Source organism: Eublepharis macularius, chromosome 17 (genome assembly GCF_028583425.1).
Source record: "Eublepharis macularius isolate TG4126 chromosome 17, MPM_Emac_v1.0, whole genome shotgun sequence".
Classification (NCBI taxonomy): domain Eukaryota; kingdom Metazoa; phylum Chordata; class Lepidosauria; order Squamata; family Eublepharidae; genus Eublepharis; species Eublepharis macularius.
In genome coordinates, this window is record NC_072806.1 from 27,432,944 (window position 1) to 27,447,424 (window position 14,481).

The 14,481-nt window shown below is 46.4% G+C and overlaps 1 protein-coding gene across 2 annotated transcripts; it reads left to right on the forward strand.

Annotated features, from left to right (window-relative positions):
• The first annotated feature begins 656 nt into the window (after positions 1 to 656).
• On the forward strand, positions 657 to 14,395 carry SERPINF1 (serpin family F member 1). 2 transcript variants are annotated; one of them, XM_055001282.1, is made up of 8 exons: positions 657 to 769; positions 5,303 to 5,382; positions 5,697 to 5,901; positions 5,993 to 6,148; positions 8,293 to 8,496; positions 10,858 to 11,000; positions 12,591 to 12,801; positions 14,012 to 14,395. In XM_055001282.1, the coding sequence occupies exons 2-8, from the start codon at positions 5,311 to 5,313 to the stop codon at positions 14,269 to 14,271; spliced, it is 1,251 nt and encodes a 416-aa protein (XP_054857257.1). In that variant the 5' UTR covers positions 657 to 769; positions 5,303 to 5,310; the 3' UTR covers positions 14,272 to 14,395. The 2 variants fall into 2 exon arrangements, with proteins under 2 accessions (XP_054857257.1, XP_054857258.1); XM_055001283.1 differs by lacking the exon at positions 657 to 769 and adding an exon at positions 1,277 to 1,333.
• The last annotated feature ends 86 nt before the right edge of the window (positions 14,396 to 14,481 follow it).

The window sequence follows — 14,481 nt, forward strand, 5'->3', positions numbered from 1 at the left end:
CAGCGAAGAGGTCACTTGGGTAACGCATCTGCCTTGCACTGCTTTACCTCTGAGCGCTGCCTAAAAGCTATCCATGGGTTGGGCTGGCTGTTAGGCAGCATTTTAAACCTTGAATGCCATTCTGGGATTTTTTTCCAGGTGGCTAGCTGTGTTGGTCTGCAGTAGACCAGCAAGATTTGAGCCCGACAGCACCTTAAAGGTCCACAAGGTTTTCAAGAGTCAAAGCTCCCTTTGCCAGGTATCTGGAATGGGGTTGCCAGCTCCAAGTTGGGAAATTCCTGGAGATCGGGGGGGGGGGGGGAGAAACCTGGAGAAAGTGCGGTTTGGGGAGGGAAAGGACCTTGGCATGGCATAATTCCATAGAGTCCGCCTGGAAAAGTAGCCATTTTCTCCAGGTGAACTGATCTCTGTGGCCTGGAGACCAGTTGTAATTCCAGGAGATCTCCAGCCACTACCTGGAGGCTGGCAATCCTAATCTGAGGTGGACTGGAATCTTGCTATTCTGGGATTTGTCGCTCAGGGTTCCCTCTTTCCCTCTGGGGCTAGTATTTTCCCATTCACAAACAGCTCTGTACAGCTAGGAAAGTGGAGTGTCAAAAACAGGAGGAGGCTGCTTTAAGAGAACTTTGGGAAACTGTAATCTGAAGCCTGCTGAGGAGGCCTGTGGGCTGGCAGGCGGCAGCAGCGCATGCAGATGTGGCCCCGTTCTCAGCTCCACTCTTTCCCTGCTCTCTCATCTCACACAGGCTGGTCGCGGAGAGGTGGACAGGTAAGGAAAAGCATTGAGGAGCGATGCAGGTTCATTCCTGCATGTTTGGTGGCCACAGACCAATGGGCAAAGGGGAGCTATAGGCAGCTGGGTGGTTTGCCTAGAGGGTTCTCAGAATGGCACAGTAATGCCAAAGGGAATACCACGTTAGGAGCAAAATAATACAGGAGTGCAGCAGCACTTGAAAAGATAACAACACTTTCCTCACTTCATCAGATGCATTGAAGTGTACATCCATTAGACCGATACAGTTTCCCTAAAAGCTGCAGACCAAACCTGCAAAGCAGACTCTCTTTATAGCATTCCCCCCCCCCCCATACACACACACCAGTTGTTCTGTTGTTTGTGGGGTTTAGTATGTTATTTAACTCATGTGCATCTTGTGAAACAAGCACTGGCTCAGCTTATGCTGGAATAAATGTGGTTAGCCTTTAAGGGGCTGCAACTGGACTCCTCCTTTATAGTGTGCTAGCTGTGTTGGTCTGCAGTAGACCAGCAAGATTTGAGCCCGACAGCACCTTAAAGGTCCACAAGGTTTTCAAGAGTCAAAGCTCCCTTTGCCAGGTATCTGGAATAGGGTTGCCAGCTCCAAGTTGGGAAATTCCTGGAGATCTGGGGGGGGGGCACAACAAGATAGGTGTGAGGAAGCCCCACCGGGGCATTGGGAGTGATGAGGGTGGGGGTGATGGCAAAAAGGGGTGTTTGTCTTCCTCTAAGAGGCCAGATGGGACAGAGTGCTAATTTTTCTTCCTGCCACAAGCTTTGGTTTCTCACTTATTAGAAAGGCCATCTTTACAAAAGTTTTTTAAAAGTTTAGTATCCTAAGAAGAGATCGGTAGCAACTCCTGGTGGGCAGATGTCCCTGTCACTTCAAGCAGCTCTCTGGTACAGGCAGTTTTTCAGTTTGGCACTTGGACACAAGTGCAAAAATGACGGCAGTTTCAGCTCAGCAGAACAGCCCCACGGGCCATCTTTTCAACGGGATCCTATCCTCAGCTTAAAACCTCTAGCCGGGAAAGGCCGTCCACCTCCAGCCAGCCTCCCTAATTAAGAAATTGGACCCATCACCATCCATATTCCTTCTCCATCATGGCCTCTTGATGTCTCTTCACAGAGCTTCGAGAGCTCAAAAAAACCCCAACCCAACCCTGGTGAAAATATAGGTCCTTTCTGTGGTCCCCCCCCCCCCCCCGGCTGCATACTTTAGAGTTGTGCTAATCAGATCCAGATGCTTAGAAACTTTGACGCTCAGCGAGGCTTCAGCATACTTCTTGGCAAATGCTGGGATTTCAGAGCCAGGCAACAATGGCCAAGCCAAGACGTACAACCTCCCTTCTGAGGCCCCCTCTCCAGAACAGAGTGTGGTTGGGACCAGAACATGCTGGTAGCTTTTTGCAATTGGGCTAGGCTTAACAGACATAATGTCCCATCCTTCCATGCATATTGCAGGCTATGGTGAAGGACGCTCCCTCCAGACTATATGCTTTCTAAACGGCTCTTGCAGTGCAGAGGGTAAAAGATACTCTCAGCCTCCTCCAGCAAGCAGTTCCTTCCTAGAGTACTTGTTTCCATTGATTTTTAAGCAGCTAAACTTTTTTTCCTGCTGCAAAGACAGTATTTCTAATAGGGACTGTGTTGCAAGAAAAAATTCAGAGTGATGAGCTGGAAAGAGATGCGGGGGGTAGGCTATAGTACTGTGTACTGTCTGTTGCTGTAAGTATGCTCCCACTGGACAGTTCTGTGTCATGTAATACGTCACGTCAACTTGCGTATAGTTTGTTTTCAGCATTGATTTCAGCTGTTTATTAAATTACTGCAATCTTTAACCTATCGTATTGTTCACTGAATGTCCCCTGCCGTTGATTGCATTGATCTATACTGTGTAATCCGCCTTGAGTCTCAGTGAGAAAGGAGGACGATAAATAGCATAAATAAATAAATAATAAAATAAGTTGGTAGCAAGAAGGATAATTGGCACTCTACCTTCTCTGGACACCAGCCTTTGTGTGTCTAGCTGGCTGCCACCAGCTACATTAATTTTAGAAGAACTTTGAGTTTGAGACTCATGGACCAACCTGCTAATTTGGCTGTCGCAGCTCCCAGGACTGCCTTCCCTTTAATTGTAAGCTTGGAAGAACATAACTGCTGTTTTCACCCAGCCCCTTTGGCGCCAGCTTTCAGGGACATGGCAGCCAATGCCTGCTAGGGTTGTAGTCTGTCCTTTGGACTGGATATAACAGTCTAAAGTTCCTCTGCAAACACCAGAGAGAAGTTAACCCAGAGATCTGCCAAGTAGCCACACTGATTTCTTTCTCACCAAGGTCTCATCCAAACCCTCTTTTACGCAGAGTGGCACCCTTCCTCAAAGTTCATTAATTGGCTGAGAATGTTTAGGATTGCACTGTAGGAGATGAGGCACTCAGGATGGGGGGGAAACATGTTGTTGCAGACTCCCAAATCTTGTTGTTGTAGAAGCCAGAATTGCACCATACCCAGGCATCTCCAGAACAAACCAGCAATGCTCCAAGGGGGAAGGGAAAATGAGCCACATAACAGAACACAGGCAATGATTACTGCCCTCTTGTTTGCCAGAGTTTGGCCGATATACAACGCAGCAGGAAACATTTTTGGAAGTGCTGGTTCTTGGAATTCCTTCATGTCTCTGGCTACAAAGCAGCCTACAGTCTTGTTTTTGCCTCTGTCCATGACTGCTTTGGAATGTTTGTTTGATTCATGTACATGTGCACTGGAGGATCAGATGGAGCCAAAGCCCTGGAGCTTGAAAGGAGTCCTGAGGCCATCTAGTCCAACCCTCTGCTCAGTGAACTTGTTTTCCAAACCCACAATCCTCTTTATCGCCCTCCTCTGAACCCTTTTCCAGTTTGTCTTCCTCTTTCATAAAGAATGACAACCAGAACTGGACAGCGCACTCCAGATGAGATTTGACTGGCACAGTGTTGAGGGAAACTATTATTCCTCGTGACTTGGCTACTGTGCTTCTATTAATGCAGCCTAAAATTGTATTAGCCTTTTTTGCAGCTGCATCATGCTGCTGACTCTTAATCTGTGATCGATTGCAAGCCTGAGATCCTATTTGCTTATTTGTCTCTCACACGGTTTCATTTTCTTACTTTCAGCCAAACAGCCCAACCTATCAAGATCATTATGAATGTTATTGCTGTCCTTTAAGGGGCTAGCTGTACCGCCCTGTTTGTTTTGTGTCAATGGCAAAGGAGTCAAAGTGCTAGATTTTGAACTAAAAGAGGCAGTTAGTGATGTAATTCACAGACCCCTCTGCAGACCTAGAGGAGTTAGCAGTGTTAGTCTGTAGTAGCAAAATAGTAGAGTCCAGTAGCACCTTTAAGACTAACCATCTTTACTGTAGCATAAGCTTTCGAGAACCACAGCTCTCTTCATCAGATGTATCTGATGAGGAGAACTATGGTTCTTGAAAGCTTATGCTACAGTAAAGTTGGTTAGTCTTAAAGGTGCTACTGGACTCTTTACTACTCTGCAGACCTGGAAGTAATACTGGAAAGCCAGTTTGGTGTGTGGTTAAGAGCACAGGACTCTAATCTGGAGAACCGGGTTTGATTACCCACTCCTCTACTTGAAGCCAGCTGGGTGACCTTGGATTAGTCAGCTTCTAGGAGCTCTCTCAGCTCACCTCACAGGGTGTGTTGTTGTGGGGATAATTATAACATACTTTGTAAACCGCTCTGAGTGGGCGTTAAGTTATCCTGAAGGGTGGAATATAAATTGAATGTTGTTGTTAACAACAACAACAACAACAACAACAACAACAGGCAGCAGCCACCGCCTGCCCTAGACCAAATTCTGCAACACCAAAAACCAAACTCTAAAAACCCTTATTTTAGCCCCAAGTTATTTCAAATAGCTTTTAAGCCTTTCTCAGACAAAAGGCCTTTGTTCTTAATTGCTAAGTGGACTTATTTAACCTTTTAGACCATATTTGGTATTGGGGCTTTTGTTGTTTACTGTTCTGAATTTTCACAAGAAAAAAAAATGAATAAAAATATTTACTTTATTGTTTCTGCTGGCCCAGGAGAGGAGTGTGGCAACTGCAGAGCCTTAAAGCTCAAACCTTTTGCCCCAATCCTCTTTCCCTTTGCAGCATTGAAGGTGGAAAGAGTTATATTTTAAACATGAAATCATTGTGAAGCTAAGTTATCTGAATCCATGCCAGATGTAGGGTTACCAACCTCGCTTAGAGCTCTTCCAGAATTACCACTGGTCTCTAGACAACAGAGATCAGTTCCCCTGGACAAAATGTCTGCTTAGGAAGGGGCACTCTATGGCGTTATAACCCGCTGAGTGCCAGCCTCTCCCCAAACCTTGCCCTCCCCAGGCTCCAACCCCAAATCTCCAGGTATCTCCCGGTATTTCCCAATCCAGAGTTGACAGCCCTAGCCAGAGGCCATCTGTTTAGTGGCGGAAAACACATTGTCCCGGATGCAGAAAATGGCTGGGGATGATGGCTGAAGTGACCTTTGTCCATTCTTACCCCTTCAGGCACTACCATGCAGGGACTGACAATTCTTCTGTGGCTGGGACTTCTCATCACCTCCTGCAGAAGCCAGGGGACTGAGCAGGTGAGCAGCCTACAGGGCAGGTGCGAAGGTTTTAAGAAACACCTGAAATGTCAGCTTCCGTCCTGCAGCATTTCCAGAGCTCTTTTTGGCTTTAAGACTAACATGAGCTAGCAAGGTAGGGTTGGAACAGAATGGCTGTCCTTGGACGTGGAAAACAGAGGTGAGGACTCCTACACAGTCTACTCCGTTTGTACTTTGGGAACTGCCCAAGTTCCCCACTGACCCAAGAGGGCTTAGAAAACAAATCCCTCCCCTCCATTCCTTACCATCCCTGTCATTAGACAATGCTAAAGAAGTAATTCTGTGCCTCAAAGGAGCCTGCCAATCCAGATGCGGCGAACGCAGGGGGAGCAGAGGAAGAGGACGACCCCTTTTACAAGATCCCCGTAAACAAGCTGGCATCCTCCGTCTCCAACTTTGGCTACAACCTGTACCGTCTGAGATCCAGCCAGACCCCCACCGCCAATGTCCTCCTTTCACCCTTCAGTGTCGCCACAGCTCTCTCTGCCCTTTCGCTGGGTGAGCTTTTGTTCTCTTTTGATCCCTCTTGCTCCAACATTGCTCCAGAAGGGACAGAAAAATCTCACTGGCCTTTCTATGCCGTTGTCAGGTGCGGGAGAACGAACAGAAAACCTTCTGGATCGTGCTCTCTTCTATGACCTGCTCAACAAGGCAGAGCTCCACAGCACCTACCAGACACTCCTGGCCAGCCTCGCTGTCCCCGCCAAAGGCTTGAAGAGCATCTCTCGCCTCATCTTGGAGAGAAGTAAAGCTTAGTGCCCGTGTTCCAGAGGCCAGGGCTGCTTAGGGGAGCCAGAGGACACAAGGAAGGACCACTGCAATTCTGTCCCCCACGCCAGCATCCTCGGGTTCATGAGCCAGATAATCTGTAGTTGAAACTCTCCCTATGAGAATATTTGACAAGGTTTCATAGTGGGATATGGGTTAGTTAGACAGCAGATGTTGCCTCCTGAGCATTGGAGCCCAGACTATCAGCCAGGTAGCCAAGGGGCATGGGCTTAGCCCTGGAATGCAAGGACCTCAGTCACAAGTTACTTACCCACTGAAGTCTGCCTTTGCTTTGTTTTTACAGCACACCCCACATTGAGAGTCTCTCTGCACGAGATGCCTCGGTGCGAGTTAGTCAAGTGTAGGGAGATACAATGTTAGCCGGGAAGCGTTGTTTAAAAAGACAGAGTCGGTGGAGATTGCTCCTCAGAGGGTTTGTTAATTTCATCTTTGCCTCCCCAAAGGCTCCCCAAATTTCACCTCTCCAGTCTAAAACTGTGTGAGATCGCAACCAGAGGGCAGCGAGGAATGGAAATGGGCTGGAGCTGCCTTCCAGAGCCATGCTTGGAGCTGGAGAGGTTATAATTAGGGGTGTGCGCTTTGGGTTTCCGATTCGGGAAAAATACCCGAATCAGACCTGATTCGCAAAGATTTGGGATTTCCAAAACGGCCCCAGCGTACTGGGGCTGTTTCGGAAACCCTGAATCAAAGATTACCGAAGCTGTGTAGCTTTGGGAAGCTTTGGATCCAGGGGTTGAAAATGTCCCTTTCCATGCCGCTGTGCAGCTGGAGGGAGAGGGACATTTAAACTGCTGATCAGCTGTTTGTCAGGGGTTTCCCTGACAAGTGGCTGAGTGCAGCCTGCTGGGGTTTAAATTTCCCTCTCCGTGCTGCTGTGCAGTGTCATCACTGACAGTCCTTTAGATGGCACTGGATTTCTAGCCACTGTGTGTGACAGAATGTTGGACTGGATGGGCCACTGGCCTGATCCAACATGGCTTTGCTTATGTTCTTATGTTCTTATGTCATGAAGAGGGACATTTAAATCCCCAACTCAGCTGCTTGTCAGGGGTTTCCTTGACAAGTGGCTGAGTGCAGCCTGCCGGGGTGAAATGCCCTTCTTCCTGCCACTATGCAGTGCCAGGGAGAGGGGCATTTCACCCCCGACTCAGTCACTCATTGGGGGTTTCCCTGACAAGTGGCGGAGTGCAGCCTGCCGGGGTTTAAATTTCCCTCTCCCTGCCGCTGCGCAGTGGCACAGAAAGGGGCATTTAAACCCCAGGATCAGCTGTTTGGTGGGGAAATACCTCTTTCCAGGGCCAAGTAAGTAAGGTGGGGGTCTGGAAGCTTCTCCCCTCACTTTGGTATGCTGCGAATCTTTACGGAGCATACCGAAGCTATTTAAATACCTGAATCCGAAGCGGCTTGCCACTTAGGGTTTCAGGTATTTACGAAGCTTTGCCCTTCCCCCAGCTCTGTCTTTTTAAACTACCCTTCCCGGCTGCCATTGCATCTTCCAACATGTGTTCTTCATGTGCCAGATGTCTTGAATAGAGAGATTCTGAGAGGTATGTTTTAAAGCCATAATTCAGAAACAGGTCCTGTTATTGCAAAGTTTGTTCAGGTTATGACAAGCATATTAATTGCACACCCCACATGCAGGCTGACACGAAAACCCAAATGCCCCATCTCTCACTTAGCAGTCTAGGATTAAAGTCCAGTGGAGAGACAGCTGTGGGAGCCCTCCCTGCCCACTGCAATGCTAGCACATGGATAGCCAGGTACATCAACATAGCTGGGGAATGGGGTCTCTCTCTCTCTCTGCAGTGCATCTGTTCTCTGCTGAGGGAATATTGTGGCCTGGATTGCATAGGTCAGCTTTGAAAATAACGATGTCTGACAATACCTACAGGGTGGTAGTGATGGTTGCTACTGGTGAGCAGAGAAATAGTCTTTTTGAAACTGGGTGTCAGTGGATGGTTCTCCATCAGGGCAGCAAAATGGACTATTTTGCATCTCTTGTACAACTATGGGCTGGTTTTGGCCCACGGATGTAGAGCTTTCTCTCCAAGCTCAGAATAGAGAGGGCTAGAGATGTAAGAGCTTTCTGGTTTTTGGCAGGGCTGAGAATAAAACCTGGGTTTGTGAGCGACCTCGAGAAATCTTATGGAGTCCGGCCTAGAGTACTTACAGGAAACGCCCGCGTGGACCTGCAAGAGGCCAACAGCTGGGTGCAGCAGCGTACCAACGGAAAAGTCACCAGATTCCTGAAGGAGATCCCAACTGGAATCAGCATCCTGCTACTCGGAGCAGCGTACTTCAAAGGTAAGGGAGGCTGCTCAGAGGAGAGACAGAGCTTGTTCCAGGTAAAGGAGAAGAAAAAATCTACTACTGATAGGGTTGGCAACAGATTTTTTTTTTAAAAAACCACTTATTTTGTACCTATTCACAGAAACTGCAGTTAATACAATACATCCACAGAAACATTAGCATCAACAATATCATAAACTTTAAAGTATTCTAATAAGGGGGAAGACAGAAGAAAGTTATAAATCAATTCTATCAAGGTGCAATTCCAAAAGAGGCCACAAGTAATATGTTAGAGACCATGGTAGGCGGCTATGATATAATAAAAAATTAAGTCCTGTTTTAAGTATACAAATAACCATCACTTCTTAAGAAAGTGGCTTGTGTCTTATTTTTTTTGTCTCAAGTTGTGCTGTTATTTTATTACATATGAAATGATCCCACGCTCTGTCAATCCATTTTTGTAGTGATGGCAAAGTTTACATCTTCACTGTGCCACAATTTGAGTTCTTGCAGCTTAATGGGACTTGATTGTTCTTCTGGAAATCAGTATTATTTTAGGACCTTTTGTACCTAGTGGTGCACTAGACATGAAATTATCATTCATCCCACAATTAATCCAGCACAAATGTGCATTGGTAGGCAAACACCGTTTCAGTTTGTTTGACTTCAAGGCGCCAATAGTCAACTACTTTGAACATACTTTAACATCAAGGCATCTGGACTTTAAAGGAGATGATTGCCATTTTCCATCTTATTTGTTCACTTAAATCTTGTTCCCAGGCCTTTGTGTAATTTGCTTCACTTTTCAAAAGTCAGTTCCTTGTAAGCGATAGGAGAAGGCTCCTTTGAAGTGGATAGTTCTATTTAAAATTGGATTTTCTAAGGCAGTCAACTCCTCTCTCAATTGTTTCTGGAGAGGATTAACATCAGAGTATTATTAATGATAATGATAATAAAAAATTATATGCCACCCTTCAGGACAACTAAACACCCACTCAGAGCACTTTACAAAATATGTTATTATTATCCTCACAACAATCACCCTGTGAGGTGGGTGGGGCTGAGAGAGCTCTGAGAAGCTGTGACTGACCCAAGATCACCCAGCTGGCTTCAAGTGGAGGAGTGGGGAATCAAACCTGGTTCTTCAGATTAGAGTCCTGCTGCTCTTAAACACTACACAAAACTACAAGTGCATACTACCCTTGCGTTTTTACTGAAATGTTAGCTTTTGACAATATCTTCCAGTTATGTCTGACTTTTGAAAATTTACTAGTTTGGGTATCAAGCTTAAAATAAGGGCTACTGATAGGGAAACTAGCATGGGCCAAATGCTTTCTCCAATAATCCCATACTTGGAGTATAGTTAAAGTGAAAGAGTTGTTTATTGAACATCTACAACGCTTCGATTGGCAGACCACGTTCTTCTTGGGAATCAATCCCCAAAGTTCTTTCTCTGTGTACAACCAATTTGATTCTTTGGGATTCTGTGTCAGAGCTAATATTGTTTTTAAGTGTGTGTCTAGAATGCTTCTAAGAGCAGAACCACAAGTGACAAAAGGCACAGATTGGACACTTGTCAGCTTCCCTCAAGTTTTGATGGGAAATGTAGGCAGCTTGGCGGAATGTTGGACAAGTGACAGTGGAAAAGTCCATTGGACAGCAGTCAGAGAGCGAAGCTGCGAGACCAGGATGCCTACATTTCCCATCAAAACTTTTTTTTTTTAATAAAATTTTTATTGGAATTAGAATAATATAATTTCACATTACAATCAATTCCCGTTTCCCAATTTCTAACCCCCTCCCTTTCCCCCCTTTTCTTTTGACTTCCAACAGTTTTCCAACCCTTTGTCCCTTTTCTCTTACTCATTTTAAATTCATCTATCTAACAAACATATACTTTCCCTTTGATCTAAGCAATAATTCTTTAACTATTTTTTATTACTCTATACCTTATCTTGGAGTCCCTTCTTCCATATTAGACAAACAATTTGTCGCTTTTTAACATAATTTCATAGTTTCCTGGTTTCAAATATTTCTATAAACCATATACCATATAAACCACATAACCCATGCATTAATATAAGTCAACCAATTTAACTTATATTCCGTATATTACTTTGTATAACTATCCTCAAAGGTTATCAATCAATTTCCCATCAAAACTTGAGGGAAGCTGACAAGTGTCCAATCTGTGCCTTTTGTCACTTGTGGTTCTGCTCTAACTCTCTTCTGTAACGATCAAATGCGAGAAAGAAGACTGTGGGCTTGTCTTCTGTTTCCCCACAGCAACAACATTGCTAATTCCAACAGCTTCTCTCGAGGGAGGAGAAAACTGGGAAAACTCATAACAAAAAGTCTTCCTCCCCCTCTCGACAGGAAAATGGATGACTAGATTTGACTCCAAATTTACTAGGCTGCAGGACTTCCACTTGGATGAGGACAGGGCAGTGAGTGTCCCTATGATGGAGGGCTCAAACACCCTCGTGAAGTATGGCTTCGACTCTGAGCTCGACTGCAAGGTCAGTATTGGAAGAGGTTCTCCTCCCTGCCCCACCAGACCCCCCTGATTGCCCCATAGGAGGCTGGAGGGTCTTTCCTTCACCCTCCATTCCCAGCACCGGAGAATTCAAGACAAGCAACACAAAACTCATCCTGGTCTGTATTAATGGGGTCGTTTCAAAGTCTTTTGCAATCCTTGTCTCTTCCTCCTCCTTGATACGACTTTCTTGCACCCATCAAGGCATTTCCAAGGACAAGCAGAACCTGTGAGGCTCTCACCCACCTAGAAACTTGGCCAGGATTTGAACATCGGCCCCTGAATCAAGGCCAGCACTGGCTACATGCTCTGTAAAAAAAAAAAAAGTCCATTTACTGGGACCACCACCTAAGCACTTGGACTCCATGCCACCAAAGGTGTCTCTCCCCAGCCCTTCCCCAGTGCTAACAGTGTAACACTCAAAACTGGCCAGGGAACTTTCCGTAATACCTGGTGCCAAGTATAAGGAGTAGGGTTACCAGCCTCCAGGTAGTAGCTGGAGATCCCCCGTAATTACAACTGGTCTCCAGGCCACAGAGATCAGTTCACCTGGAGAAAATGGCTACTTTTGGGGGGTGGACTCTCTGGAATTATGCCATGCCCTTTCCCTCCCCAAACCCCTTTCTCCAGGTTTCACCCCCTAGATCTCCAGGAATTTCCCAACTTGGAGCTGGCAGCCCTAATAAGGAACCCTTTGTAGCAGCTTCCCACAGCATTCCAAAGTCCAAGTCAAGAACGTTTCCGGAAAGAAAGCCAGATCTTATCTAGCAGAAGATGGTGAATGAGAATGAGGCTAGTTGCGATAAGGTTACTTTCGGGGTTCCGTAGCATTTTAATTTTCAAGGAACGCCAACTTAAGCCACAGGTTTCAAGAGATGAGTGCAATTAAAAGCCAAGGATGGAATTCATAAACGGGATGTTGTTGAGGGAGACAGTGTTTGGGAGGAATGGGCTTTTCAGTGTCTCCACTGGCACTGGTATTATTATTTATTACTTATTTGAATTATAGCCCGCCCTCCCCGCAAGCGGGCTCAGGGCGGGTTACAGCAGGAGATAAAATGACAAAAAAGAAACAATAAAATCACAAACTGATTTATCACAAGCATGGTAGCTGCTCCATGGAGACTGAAGAGGCAGGGCCACTTGGGAAAATGCTCTAAGGGTGTGTGTGTGTGTGTGTATAGGGGAGGCCTGAGGCAGCATTTAAAGCACACCCAACCGTCCTAGCACCCGAGCCTTCCCCCAGCAGTCACCTCTCCCCCCCATTTTCCAAGCAGCTGTATCTGCCTTAAACACCAACCACACCTGAAATGCCTCTTTTGGTAAGCATGTTTTTTTTCTGTAGGCTGGGAAGAGGGACTCACTCCTTCCCAAGTGTCTCCCAAGCCATCTACCATTACAGGGTAGATGAGTAAAGGAAAACAAATCGTGACAAAATAAAAGGAGGAGCTCATCCTACGGGAAACTCTTTGGGCTGCTGGGTCGGACGCTTGAGGGCACCAGCTGCGCTGGTAGACTGAACCCTTTGGAGTGACAGTGGCTGACCTTGTGCTTTCTCCGACTCCCACCCCAGATTGCTCAGTTGCCCCTGGAGGGGCGTGTCAGTGCCCTGTTCTTTCTGCCCCAAAGCGTGACCCAGAACATGACACTCATTGAGGAGAGCCTCACTTCGGAGTTTGTCCACGACATCAACAAGCAACTGAAGACTGTCTGTATGGATCTGAAGATGCCACGGCTCAAGCTGACTTCAGAGTTGGCCCTGGCTGGCACTCTCCAGGAAATGCGTATGTATCCAAGCGCAGATCTCTAGGTGGGCAGAGTTAATGCCAGCACTGCCACCTGGCTCTGCTGGCCCAGATCAGCTCTGCTGCCCTCAGGACGCTCCAGGAAGCTCCAAGGCAGGGCCAGACACTGACGGCTGGGGTTGATAGGAGTGGCCCAAGTGGCTAGACTCCCGGGGATGCTCCCGGGCCTGGTGTCTGTATTTGGCACCTGGTTATCAGGAGGATGCTGCCGCTGAACATGGAGCTTCATTCCTAGCTATCACATCTCATGGCCACTGATACTCCATGAACATAATTAAGTTAGGTTTGGATCCAGTAGCACCATAAAGAACAACTAGGTCAGGAGAGCGCCCACTCTTCTGGCTTTCTGCATATGATGCAAAACTTTCTGCAGATGATTAAAAAAGGCTTGTTATTCAGATAGGAGGGAAGTATTGTAGGGTGGGGGTGGGGTCTCAGATGCTTCGCTAATGAGTTCGGGACCGTAGACTTCACCTCTGTGTTGCCTTGCATATTATTTGTTGCTTTGAATATGTACTCCTATATACCACCCGTGCTTCATGTTATCTGATGTCAGTCCTAGAAGTGATTATGTTGTTTCAGCAATTCTTCAACTTTGTATTGGATCCTTGCGAATGCTGTATCTTTGTAAAATCCTATGACATTGTTTATGGAAATGTCCTTGACACTGTATGGAAATGTCCTTGATACTGATTGTACTATGTAATCCGCCTTGAGTCTCACTGAGAAAGGCAGACTATAAATGAGATAGATGGATGGATGGATGTGAAGGGTATGAGCTTTCAAGAGCTTTCTTCTTCAGATAGCTTTGACTCTCAAAAGCTCATACCTTGGAAATCTAGTTGATCTTTCAGGTGCTACTGCACCCGCATCTTGTTCTTCTACTGCAGCCCAATATGGCTACTCACCTGAAGCTATAATAGTTAGTATGCTAGGAGCACACAGCATCCTTCGCAAACCTCTTCTGTAAGTTGGGTTTGAGAACTTACTTACATTTGCTTACCATGAACTTAACAGTCTGTTTCACTGGGAGATGGGGAATCTTGGAAGATCCAGAGGTCTAGGAGTTTCTTAGCATTACCTACTCAAAGGCCTCTTCCACAAAATGGCACTGTTTTCTTCCAACCCACTGTTGTCCCCCAAGACCCTTTTAAGTTCTTCCTTGTTCTAACATACTTCTTCCTTGCAGGACTCCAGGCACTCTTTGAGACCCCCGACTTCAGCAAGATTGCTGCTAAGGCAGTCAAGCTGTCCCACGTGCAGCACAAAGCAATGCTGGAACTGAACGAAGAGGGGGTCGGATCTGTCGTCCTGCCACAGGCAGAGGACCCTTGCCCAACCGTTCTCATAAATTATCACTTGGACAGACCATTCTTGTTTGTGCTTCAGGACGATGAGACAGGAGCTCTCCTCTTCGTTGGAAAAATACTTGACCCCAGAAGCACTTAGGTGCCTCCTTCCACCAGAGCACCCCCCCCCCCCGGGGAAGCGGGCAGATGAGTGTGCATACACTTTCCATAGACCACAAGTGTTTACGCCTGATGTGCTGCAATAAAACAGCTTCTGCTTTGAATGTGCTCCCAAAACCAACTAGCTTTTTGGGTCAGAACAATCTTTTACCTTGCCCCTTACTTTGTAGCTTATAGGATATATGTACAA